The following is a 12793-nucleotide window of genomic DNA, read 5'->3' as shown; positions in this document are numbered from 1 at the left end:
CTTTTACATTCTGTCTCTCTCTCTCTCTCTCTCTGTTTCACTTGAGAAGCAATCTGTCCTCTAACCCCTGGTCTTATTCTTTCCCCTCTGTCTCAGAAATGTGTTTGAGAGCCTTTTTCCAATTCTCTTCAAGCAGATTGATGTCCATTTCCTTGTGTGCCCTAAGGTGTCATCTGCTTGCTTATTGGAAGTCTTACCGCTTTTGGAATCTGTCCCCTTAAATCTGTAGCACCCCTCAAGCATATTATTGGCTGCTGTCACTGCCCTCTCACTCTTGCCCCATTGGTCCAGTCCTTTTGCGAACAACACAACAAGATCCTTTTCCTGTCTTATCGCCATCAGTTTCATTTGTCTTAGTTGATAATTTACAGCAGGGTTTGTTATTGCCCATGGCAGTACTTTGCATTTGCCTGCAGTGATCCCCTGGTGCTACCTTTCCCCTCTTGCTCCTTACTTTCATATAATTTAATAGGCTTTTTTCACGTCCTACTTTGCTTCTTCTATCTTTGTGACATTAGCAAAAAAGTTGATTCTGTCATCCCTCTCTTCAGATATATCTGAGACTAATGCACTGACCATCTCTGTACCCAGAACAGACCGCTATGCTATGCTCCTAGTCACTTCCCTAATTCTTGACATTGTGTATTCAGCCACAACCCTTTGTCTCCTACCATTGCCATTCAGCCATACAACCTTTGTTTCAGGAATAATCCTGCAGTAAAAGTCCTGTGCTCCTTCCTGTTTACTTATGGTTCCACAAAATGGTAAGTTAACTAGATTGAAATCATTTTTACAGTATTCCAAACAGATGGGTTATTACAGCTGACGTCTGTCCGGGATTCCAAAGCCCAAACCTTCCATAAGCCATACATCCAACATAAGATCTCAGCCAGTGAGCGTAGAGGTACTTAAGTGGATGTAAATGCATAATCCTTAGACTGCCTAACGCCAGTCTGAACTCTGTTCTTGCACCTGTCTGTCGGATTTTGCATGGTCGTCTGTATGGTAATTCTTCTCAGGTTCAGATAAGTGCCGTGTTGGGATACCTCCTTTTCTTTTTTAAAGTGTTTATCTGTGATTTTGTTAGATGTCTGCTAGGACGTGAAAGTGTGAGTGCAGTAGGCAGGTACCCTGCATAGGTCTCCATTTACAGTGCCTTTTCTGCTTAGGCATGGACCACTATTACAAATCTTGTTCCGTCTGTCAGTCATTTTATCCAAAATCTTGCACTCCCATTTGTTGTCCTTCAACATCTGAAGTGGTTGGTCCAGTCTAAGATGGCGGACCCCTCCGCTCCTGACATACCGTCCGGTACAAAGAAAAAAACGAAAAGGCCTAAGCCTGATTTTCAGTCTGCCCAGGCAGATTCTGACATATCTGCTGAGGTTGCAAAACCTGCAGTATGTCCGGCTCTTTTTCAAACACCCTCAAATGCAGCCTTTTTGGAAGCAAGTATGTCTTCTGAGACGTGCGTATCTGAAGTAGGTACTACTGCTAAAATGAAGGGGGATTAACAGATGGTCTCAGAGGGCCCAGAAGGTATCCTTCAGATTTTAGTATGAGAAGAGATCCCACGCCTGGTTAATGCAGATGTCGCTCTAAGAAAAAAATGCCAGAAGATCAAGGATGTCCCTGTCCCACAACCTTCTAGGGGGAGAAGTGGATGGACTTTTCCCAAGGGCTTTTTAAGGTCACTGCAGCCCTTAAACCTCCTTCCTTTTCAGCCCCTCTACCCACTCCACAGAAGATTACTGTAGAGTCATCCTCTGGGGATGAGGAGGAGGAGGCTTCAAACTCAGATCATTCATTAGCATACTCCTCTCAAATTCACTCACCTGGACAGTTGCCCTCAATGAGAACTCCCTCTTCCTTGATTCCCCTGTGGAAGAGGCATCTTTCTGAGAGACCATTGTGAATGTGATGAAACATTTTTAGTGGTAATCAAAGCAAATATTTGTTGTCCAGAAAATATGCTACAGCCTTTTAGAAGTGGGTACACCAACTACTTCTCCAGTCCTTCCAGCCCTGGTGGCCTTTCTTGATGCTTTCACATCACATCCTGTGCTCTGGACTCTATTTCCAACCCGTTGAGAAATCTGATAGATTCTACAGAGTTCCAGATGAACTTAAGTTTTTGTTCAAGAATCCTATATCTGACCCTTCTGATGTCACCTTAGCCTCGTATAATCCTTCTAAGCTACTGCCAAATGCCAATGTCTTACCCTTAGATAAGGACAGTAGGGCCATGGACATGTGGGGGGAAAAAAGGTTCTTCTGTCCTGGCCTTCAGGCCTATCAGTTAGCAGACCACGGGACCAGATACCTTCTGTCTGTCCTTGGCAACCTGAAAAGGTGGTAGTTGACATGGAGTGGTCAGACTCCCAACAGATCTTGTCTTTGGTAACTCTAGCCACTCAGTTGACCAGAGTCAACAGAGTCAATAGTATGCAGCTATGGTGCTGTTGCGGCCTCTTCCAGAACAGCTACTGTCTCTGTTATTAGGAGATGCACCTGGTTACTCAGTTTCTTCTAGAAGATTTCAAGGCAAAGCTCCTAGATTCCCCTTTTGATGGAGACATTCTCTTTGGACCCTAGGCAGCTAGTTTATTTAAGATCTTGTAAGAACAAAGTAAGACTATGAAGGACTGCAGACAAATTCTTGATGCATCTTTGCCTAGATAGCTGAGAAATTACCCCGCCAAGTCCACTTCTTTTGTTAGAAGAGACAATAGGCTTTGTCAGAAGTAGAGGAAGGTACCCAGGAAGAGATTTCCTGGGGAAAAAATGACAGGGACCCCAGCTTTGAGAGGCGTCCCTTTACAGATAAGTCTATATGATTTTTCTCCTTTCTTCCCCTCAGTTCCACTCTCCACTTCTCCAGAATACTGAATCTTTTGATATCAAACTGGGAAAAGATAACTACAGAAAAGTGGGTACTCACCATCATCAAACAGTGTTACAGAATGCACTGGAAGGAGCTCTGTCCCTTCAAAGTCATTCTACCTCTTCCACAAAAACAGTTGCACCTTCTCCCTCCTATCTTATAGGACTTACTTTCCCAAGTCATTATAGAGGCAGTCCCTCCTCATTTTGTGGGAAGAGAATTTTACTCCAGGCTGTTGGTGCCAAGAAAAGATGGACAGTGGAGACCCATACTGGACCTACATCAGCTCATCACCTCCCTGAAGATACCAACTTTAAAAACATTGTCTTTTCAGGCCCATCTTCCCTTTATCTTTCCAAAGGCCTTTCTAGTGTCCTTGGACTTGAAGGACGAGTACGCGTGTATTCCCATACACCTTTCTTGCAGGAAATTCCTGAAATTCTCTACTGGCTGATCTTATTTTCAGTTTTTTGCTTTGCCCTTTGGACTTTCTAATCCCCCCCCCCACACACACACACACACACACACACGCACACGTTTTTTACAAAGCGCCTGCTCCAGTTGCAGTATTCTGGGAGTACAAATATTTCCTTACCTAGACAATTTGCTTATCCTGGCTTCATTGCCTCAGATCCTATAGCTGTACCTCAAGTTCACTGTCATCCTCCTGCTACTACTAGAGTTCAGTCATTTTCAAAAAATCTTCCTTCTGTGCACTCAAGACCTGATTTTACTGGGTTGCAGATTAGACCCAAAGAACATGCAGACCTTCGTAATCCAGGAGAAGGTGTAGAACCTCACAACGTAATCGAAATCCCTGTTGCTTCTCCAGTCTTGCTTGGCAATGGGAGATATCAGAACCCTAGTTTGCATGGCAGTAACCATTCCTATGCTTCCACTTGCTAGGCCGCATATGAGAAAAATACAGTAGTACCTAAAAAAAAATGGTATGGTCCCAACACACACCCTCTGGGCAAACAGATGTTGTCATACCATGTCTCAAGAGTGAGATCCTTTGGTGGGTGGCACAGGTGAATTTCAATCCAGGCCTACCCTTCAAAGTACAGACTTCGGTAAGAACTGCACACAGATGCCACTGGTGAGGTTTGGGGGGGGGGAGCTTGGATGGGGACTCACAAGGTTCAGGGTTGTTGGCAAGCTGCCCTTAAGTCAGAACACATCAACTTGAAAGAGATGAGGGCTCTTACTAATGCCTACAGGTCTTCTCCCATCTCTGGAAACTGTGTTTTATAAGAGAGTTCACAGATAACTATCAGCTGTGCAGGCAGGCTCAGATTGCCAGGGACCATGCCATCAAAGTGAACATGACTCTACAAGCGGTTACATCCCCTCCCAGGACAGTGTCCTAGCAGACTCCCTCATCAGGTCCATGCAAGACATGCATGAGTGAATGCTCAACAAACAGTTCTTCCTAGACATAGTGAGGCACACCACAGATAGACTTAATTTACCTCAAAGAGAAACCATCAGGTTCCTCTTTACTGCAGGAAGATTCCTTGTCCCCAGGCTTGAAAGACAGATGCCTTCTTTTTCACTGAATATAAATGTTTCTTTATCGCTTTCTTCCACTTCCTCTGCCACCAAAAGTCTTGATAAAAATCCAAAAAAAGACACGACTTTTACTGGTGATTCCCATTTGGCCAAGGCAACATTGGTTTCCCTTATGTATATTTTAACTGGGGCAGTCAACCACAAGCTACCCCACAAAGTGGGCCTGATCACAGAATGGAAGAACTGTTTGCTTCTTTCCAGCCTATTATCCTAAATCCTAATCTACGGACAATTGGAGTCTGATCCCTTCCAGACACCGATTTTCTGTGGACATGTTTTGGGTTCTTCAGGAGGTAATGAGACCCACTACCTAAAAATCATACATAGCCAAATGGAAGAGAATTTCAATCTGGTGTCAAGCTAAATACTCATATCCCATAAAATGTAAGGTTCCTCATGATGTTCATCGTGCATACAGCTGCAGTCATAACAGATGGGTTCTCCTGCCATCAGGCGGGTCCTCGGTCGGCCAAATTCCAAAGTCTAGGTCCGGCGTCTGTTGTCGTCGCTTCTTCCCTGACGTCAGTGCGACAGGGGTATAAAGGAACCAGCCAACGCCATTTTCTTCAGTCTTTCTTGCCGCGTGGTGCCCGAAGCAGAAGCAGTTTGCAAGTGCCGGTCGGCCAGCTCCTGAGATTACGAAAATTTGGAAACCAAAGTCTTCTTAAAAGCTAAGTACCTCGTTGGGGAAACTTTTCTTGCCTCAGACCGATGTCAGACAAAGTTAATAATTGTATTTCTTGTGGGAAGCAAATACCGCATAAGGATTTCCATTCCCTCTATATACCTTGTTTAGGCCCAGACCACGACGTCTCGGTCTGTCGCTTTTGTGCTACATTCAACAAACGCACTATTAAGCGTCGGGCGGAGTTCGCCCAGCATTATTTTGGGAAAGCATTTAACTATACTATGTCGTCGGATACTCCGACTCCGGTTTTGTCTAAAAAACGCAAAGACAAGGACCGACACATGAGGTCCGCGGCCTCTACCGACACCACGCCAAAGCCGACTACACGTGGTCCAGTTCTCAGCGAGGCGCCTACGCAGCCCCTGACTACCGATGACACTTCTTTGACGGTGTCTCCTGTGCCCAAGGTCGCAGGCTCCTCGCCCCACACCCCGACTACAGATACCGAAGCCACTCTTGGCGTTGAAACTCAGAATGTGGACAGGTCCACCTCCACTCAAGGTGTTTTCAGACCTTCCTTTTCTTTCTCCATCAAGGCTTTCACAAAGTCTAAAGCTACCATGCACTCTGAGACCAGCTACACAGGGCCCATCTCCAGGCCCCATGCCTAAGAAACAGATGCTTAAAATGGCTGAGGATTTAATTTCTCTTATCAGAGGTTCTCAGCCTCCACCGGACAAAAGGCCCAGAGTGGAGGAAGATTCCTCCTCCTCTGATCAGGGCTCCATTATTTCAGAGCACTCTGATGATCAGGAACATTCTACTCCCCTTTTGAAGACTCTGATGCGGAGGAGTCCATCCCTTCTGTATCCCCCCCTGAGGATTACTCATTTGGGGAAACTTTGCATACCTTAAGAGAACACTTCCACTGGGAAGGCCAGGGTTATTCAGATTCCAAGAAAAAGCTCAGGGAATTTCTCTTGCTACCTCAGCACAGGCCTCTGTCTATACCTCTTGTCTTGGACATTCTGGATGATGTTTACTCAGAGGCCTGCCTTAACCCGTACTCTCTACCTCCAGCTCCAGTTAAGCCTGGCAGGTACTACAGGGTTTCTGACTCACACCAATTTCTATACAAAAGCCATGCTGCTGACCCAGAAACCATCTCACAGGGCCCCAAGGGAGTTAAGGCCTCCATTGCTAAAAATCCATTGCCTTCCGAGAGAGATTCCAGATCCTTAGAAAGGTGGGGAAAAAAGGTATATACCTCGGCTACCTTATCTATGAGGGCCTTAAACTGTCAGTTTCATATGCTAAAATACCAACAGTTTTTGTTTTCACAATTGAAAAGTAAAATGTCACAACCTGAACAACCAGACTTGAAGGAGTTGCAGGATTTGATGCATAGTGCAGAACAAGTGGGTAAGCATACCTTACAATGTGGTTTTGATGCTCTAGAGGCCTCATGTAGAGCTACTGTTACAGGATCAGTCATACGTAGGCATGCCTGGCTCAAGGAACAAGCCTTGCCTGATCATGTCAAAGCTAAATTACTAGACGCCCCTCTTCAAAAGGATGTACTATTTGGTGCTAATGCTGAGGAGGTATTAAGGAAAATGGAGGAAAAGGCTAAATCAATGCAAACTGTGAAAGAATTTCTACAGGTTCAACCCCCACATTTCAGTAGAAATTGGCCTTCCAAAAACTGGTCCTTTCCTGCCACAGACAGACCCCAAAGAGGCAGATACAGGCGCCCGAGGGGCAGAGGACAAGCCCAAGGATCGTTTAGAGGCAGACAATGGCAAGCTCCTACACAAAGAGGTGGTGAGGACAACTCGCAGTGTTTCAGAAAGCAAACCCAATGACTTTCCCCTTTGCATGTCAACCAGGTCTCAAATGGCAGCCCCTTTAGGAGGAAAGCTGGTATTATTTTCAAAAAATTGGCATATTGTCACAAAGGACAAATGGATCCTGGACATTATAAAGAGAGGCTACAAATTCCATTTTCACACCCTTCCAAAAATGAGAGGCATGCCAAACCTGCCACACAATCAAAGGGCAGAGGCACAAAGGCAAATTACAGATCTCATAAACATGAAAGCTATTCAAGAGGTACCTATGCACGAACAAGTTCAAGGTTTTTATTCCAGGCTATTTCTGGTGCCAAGGAAGGGAAAAGATTGGAGACCTATTTCGGATCTATCCATCCTAAACACATTTGTACTCGTACCAAAATTCAAGATGCTCACTCTACAGCAACTTCTTCCCATGCTGGGCAAGGAGTCTTGACTGGTAACGTTGGACCTCAAGGAGGCATACCTGCATGTCCCAATCAGACAAAATTGCAGAAGGTACCTCAGATTTTTTGCAGGTTCAACACATTATCAATTCTCTGCATTGCCCTTTGGCTTATCTGCTGCGCCCAGAGTATTCACAAAATGCCTGGCATCAGTAATTGCCTATTGCAGACTTTAAGGGATACAAATATACCCCTATTTGGACGACTGCCTGATCCAAGCGGACAGCAAGCACATTCTTCTGAAACATCTGGCTTATGTAATAATGTTATTGAACTCTCTGGGATACACAGTCAACAAAAAGAAATCAAGACTAATACCCTCTCGGAAGATAATTTTCCTGGGTGCCAGTTTGGACACAAACACCCAGATGGCCTACCTCACGCCAGAGAAGCAGGGGCAACTAATTCATTACTTCAGAACACTAGCAAATTGCACCAGGCTGACTGCAAGGAAAATCCTGCAGGCTCTGGGATTCATGGCATCTTGCATCTTATTAATCCCATGTGCAAAGCTGCATATGAGGAAACTACAATGGTACCTGAAAAACATATGGTCTCAACACAGCCACAGTTTGGAAACAATAATACCACTAATTCCATGTCTGCAAAAGGAATTTCTGTGGTGGGCTCAAGCATGTCAAACAAACGCAGGTCTTCCATTCAGCAAGCCTCAAGCAAATCAAGTCATCACAACAGATGCCTCGGACTACGCCTGGGGGGGCGCACATGACAGATCGGTGCATTCAGGGCAAATGGTCCCAAAAAGAAGCACCTTCACATCAATCAAAAAGAAATGCTAGCAGTAATAAATGCTATTATAGCTTTCAAGGACCTTCTACAACCAGGTCAACTATTGATAAGAACGGACAACACCACAGTTATGTGGTACATAAACAAACCGGGAGGAACACATTCTTACCCCCTATGCAGACTGGCCATGTCACTTTGGAACATGGCCATGGACTTACAAATGGAACTACAAGCACAGTACTTGCCAGGCAAGGAAAACACGCTGGCAGACAACCTAAGCAGGAATATGACAGATCCACACGAATGAAAATTGCATCCAAATGTTTTTACAGAAATAATCCAAGAATGGGGAAGGCCAGACATAGATCTCTTTGCCTCCCACAAGAATCATCAATTGACAAAATTCTGCTCAAGGATCTCGCATCCAAAGGCCTGGAGAGTGGACGCTCTCTCTTTCAGTTGGAAATCAATGACAGTTTATGCCTTCCCACCTCTTCCTCTGCTGCCCAAAGTTCTATTAAAGACCAGAGCAGACAGACCAAAGATGATTCTCATTGCTCCAGACTGGCCAAGGCAACACTGGTACCCACTCCTGAGGAGCCTGACGCATTCCCCACCATGGACCCTGCCTCTAATGCCTCTTCTTCTGACTCAGCACAGTTTCAAAACTCTTCACAGCCAGCTAAAAACACTCAATCTAGCCGCATGGAAGATTCCTTAGCATCACAACAGGCCCTACTCTCCAAGGAGGTGCAGGATGTCATTTTGGAGGCCAGAAGGCCATCAACTAGAAAAGCTTACTCCGCAAAATGGAAACATTTTTGTGTCTGGAATGAGAAAAAGGGCCAGGATCCTGGAAAACTGAATTTACCTCAAATACTACAATGTTTGGCTGAACTGCTAAGCAGTGGACTTTCTTTCTCCTCCATCAAAATCCATGCCTCAGCCATTTCAGCAGAATACAACACTGATCCACCTTTATTCTCTCACCCTCTCTTAAGACAGTTCCTCAGAGGGGCTAAGAATTTAAGGCCTCCAAGGAAACAACCAATACCTGCTTGGGATCTTAATTTCATTCTGGAAAAACTGACCTTGCCTCCCTTTGAGCCAGCTGCCTCATCAGATTTGCAATATTTGTCCTGGAAAACAGCTTTCCTTCTGGCTATCACCTCAGCTCGTAGAGTTTCAGAACTACAGGCTCTCATGGCTGTCCAGCCTTTTATCATCTTCCATCAGGACAGAGTCTCATTACGAACCAACCCGTCCTTTATGCCTAAAGTGGTATCCAGGTTAGCTTTAAATCAGGCCATACATTTACCTACTTTTTATCCTAATCCTCAAAACAAAGGGGAGAGATTACTACATTCCTTGGACATCCACAGACAACTGCGTTATTATTTGGACAGAACAAAGCCTTTCAGAAAATCAGAACAGCTCTTTGTGGCCTATGCGGTAGGATCTCAAGAGAAAGCCAATTTCCAAACAGACTATCTCAAAATGGATAGCCCACTGCATACGCTTTTGCTATTCCTTTCATGGCAAAACTGTTCCTACAGGCATTAGAACTCATTCCACCAGGGCAACAGCCACCTCTGCAGCCTTCCTCAGAGGAGTTCCTACCAAGGATATATTGGAAGCAGCCACTTGGAGTTCTGTGCATACCTTCTCCAAGCACTGCAACCTACCATTATACTCCAAATCTAGAGCAGGCTTTGCCACTGCAGTCTTGCAGGGCATTTTGGCTCCTCCTAGTTCCAACTAGTGCCTACCACCCCTTTCTTAGCTTTGGGATTCTACCCATCTGTTATGACTGCAGCTGTATGCACGATGAACATAGTACAGTTTTGTACCTACCATAAATGTAGATGTTCGAGTGCAGTCCAGGTTTCTCTCCCTCCTTCCCCTCTTGGGACAGGCCTATAGGCTAACATATCCTCATACAACCTGATTGGGGTATTCATTTATGATGTATTTGCTTGCAACTACTGTATTTTGATTATATTGCACTGCATTACCACACATATTTATGTATTGCCTTCCTTCTGGGGGCACCTGACATCTGGGGCAAGAAAAACTGAAGAAAATGGCGTTGGCTGGTTCCTTTATACCCCCGTCGCACTGACGTCAGGGAAGAAGCGACGACAACCGATGCCGGACCTAGACTTTGGAATTCGGCCGACCGAGGACCCGCCTGACAGCAGTAGAACCCATCTGTTATGACTGCAGCTGTATTAGCACTCGAACATTTACATTTATGGTAGGTACAAAACTGTACTTTTTCTTATTTGTGAAAGTTCATAAAAGGCAGTTTAGCATTAAAGCCCAACTTTCAGCCATATCAGCCTGTCTTTACCTTAATCCTGTTATGTCCAAGCTTGAGGTCAAACATTTTTTGAAGGAGGTCCTGCCTTTAAACACTCCAAGGAAACTTGTGCCTCCCTCTTGGAATCTTAGCTATGTGTTTGAAGAAACTCCCTGTACCTCTGTGCACCAGCTACTTTCGCCTTTTTAAAATTCTGTACCTGGAAAACCATTTTATTGGTAGCCCTCATTTGTGCTAGACTGGTCTCATAGCTTCAGACGCTCATGGCTACTCCCCACTTCCTTATCTTTCATAAGAACTAGGTGTCCCTGTGGGTCAGTCCCTCTTTCATGCCTAAAGTGGAAAACAAGATGTCCCTTAATCAGGCCATCAACCTGCCCACCTTCTTTCCCAACCTTCAGAGCAGGAAAGAAAGAAGTCTACATTTCCAGGATGTACACAGACAGTTCTGATTTCTGATTTTATCTGGATAAGACTATGTCTATTTACAAGCAAGACCAACTGTTTGGTTTTTTTAATGGACTCTAAGCTGAGCTAGACAGTATCCAGACTGTTGCTTGCTAGATTTATAGGTCCATTTCTTGTTGCTACACTTACCGTGGCAGATGCTTGCCATCTTTCCCAAAGGCCCATTCTACTAAGACAGTGGCTTATTCTGGAGCTTTCTACTATGTGGTAGATTCCAGAACAATCCTGGAAACAGCCATCTGGCTGTCAGTACACAGTTTCATTAAGCAGTGCAGAATGGACACCTTTTCCAAGCCCATAACTGCCTTCACCAGGTCAGCCATTTCTAGATTCTTAGACAGTTCTCAGCTTTCTACCCTTTTACTCCCTTAAACATTGTGAATCATCCATTTGTTTGGAATACTGCAACAGTGATTTTGGTCATAACACTGTACAGTTGTGTAAGAACTTAATCATAGTGGTAGATTTCTTACTGATCAGTGTTGCAGTATTTTTTCTTGCACACCTTCTCTACTCTTTTCATCTATTTTTTTTATTTTTTTACTCTGATGCTGTTTAACTTCCAGGACCGAGGGGAGCCCTTCTCATCTCCTGCTTTTCCCCTCCTAGCTGACTTTTTTTCTTCTTCGATGTCTTCAGGCTGCTAGTTTGGAGATACTCTGAGGATTTATGCTCATGCGTCCACTTGTGTATCCCTTTGCTCATGATCTGAGGTCATACTTTGGATGTTTGTCTTATGCAGGGTTTAGGCTTTGGTACCCTGGCTGAACATAAGCAGCGATAACCCATCTGTTTGGAATACTGCAGCAGTAGTCAGTAAGATATCTACTGTTATAGTAAGTTCTTACACAACTGTACTTTCCTGATGTCGGGGGAAGTTGTTGCAAAAAGAGTCCTGTTCTGGTTTGTTTCCATCCTTATGCTGCTGTGATAGAGGAGCCTTAATCTTTATCTTGGGGCTTGGCAATTTGAGTAGACAACAGTCCTCCCTTCTGCCTTTAAGAAGCCACTGTAAAGAATGTGGATAGTTGCTCAATAGTAGTCAGTCCGTTATGGTATGCGATGGAATAATTTCTCAAGCTGGGGTGTAGAGCAATAACTGGATTCTGTGTTAATCCTGTCACCTTTTTCGGCCTTTTTTTTTTTTGGTCTGATATGGAACTCATTGATGATGGTGTATACTTCAAACTTTCACGGTTACTTAAAATAACAGTGTTGCCCAGTGTAGGTTGATCACAAAGTGGAAGTATAGTTGTACATAATTCTTCATGGGACAAAACATGTTGTATACACAATGATCTCTGGCTTTTGTTTTCTTAGAGGGTGCCACAGTGCAGAGTGCTGTAATACAACATGTAAGGGACATGGGTTTTGAATTAGAAAAGATCGTGGCTGTTGTGGAACAAAAACTGCAGAAAACAGGGAAGAATTATGATACTGTGCAAGCCTTGGTAACAGATCTGCTGAAAGCAGAAGGAAAATCAGATGATGAAAACATGGAGCATTCAGAAGGTAAGATTCAAATGCTGTCAGCATTGCACACAAGCATTTTTGCAACATCTGAAGTGAAAAAATGGTGTGTTCACACATTCTTCTGGTTGCTAAAAACACTGAATGAATTAGACTGCATACTAAAGAAAATTAAATTATTCTCTTGCTTATTGTCTTGATAAGTAGACTGATCCTGAGGACTTTTTCATTTTGACTGAGACCCAGATGTAAGTTAATGCATACAGTACATTAAGACTACATATTGTGCAGAAAAAAATCAGTAAGGGTATTAATAGTTTTACTGGGTAGAGCATCATGTGCAGGGTCGAATTTAGTTGCATTCCTAAAAGATACAGAAAGAGTTAAGTAAAAATAGAT

The 12793-nt window shown here is 44.1% G+C and overlaps 1 protein-coding gene across 1 annotated transcript in view; it reads left to right on the top strand.

The window, feature by feature from the left end:
• LOC122801612 (baculoviral IAP repeat-containing protein 8-like) overlaps positions 1-12793 on the top strand; it is a 160543-nt gene that overhangs the window by 84282 nt on the left and 63468 nt on the right. Inside the window, exon 3 of the mRNA XM_044071088.1 lies at positions 12245-12436. Within this exon, the coding sequence (XP_043927023.1) occupies positions 12289-12436 (148 nt within the window). The 5' untranslated portion in view covers positions 12245-12288. The remainder of the gene's footprint in view (positions 1-12244; positions 12437-12793) is intronic.

Source organism: Protopterus annectens, chromosome 5.part0, assembly GCF_019279795.1.
Source record: "Protopterus annectens isolate FY-2018-M chromosome 5.part0, PAN1.0, whole genome shotgun sequence".
NCBI lineage: Eukaryota > Metazoa > Chordata > Ceratodontiformes > Protopteridae > Protopterus > Protopterus annectens.
Note: the sequence above shows the minus strand (reverse complement) of the source record. Positions and strands in the feature narration are given on the sequence as shown.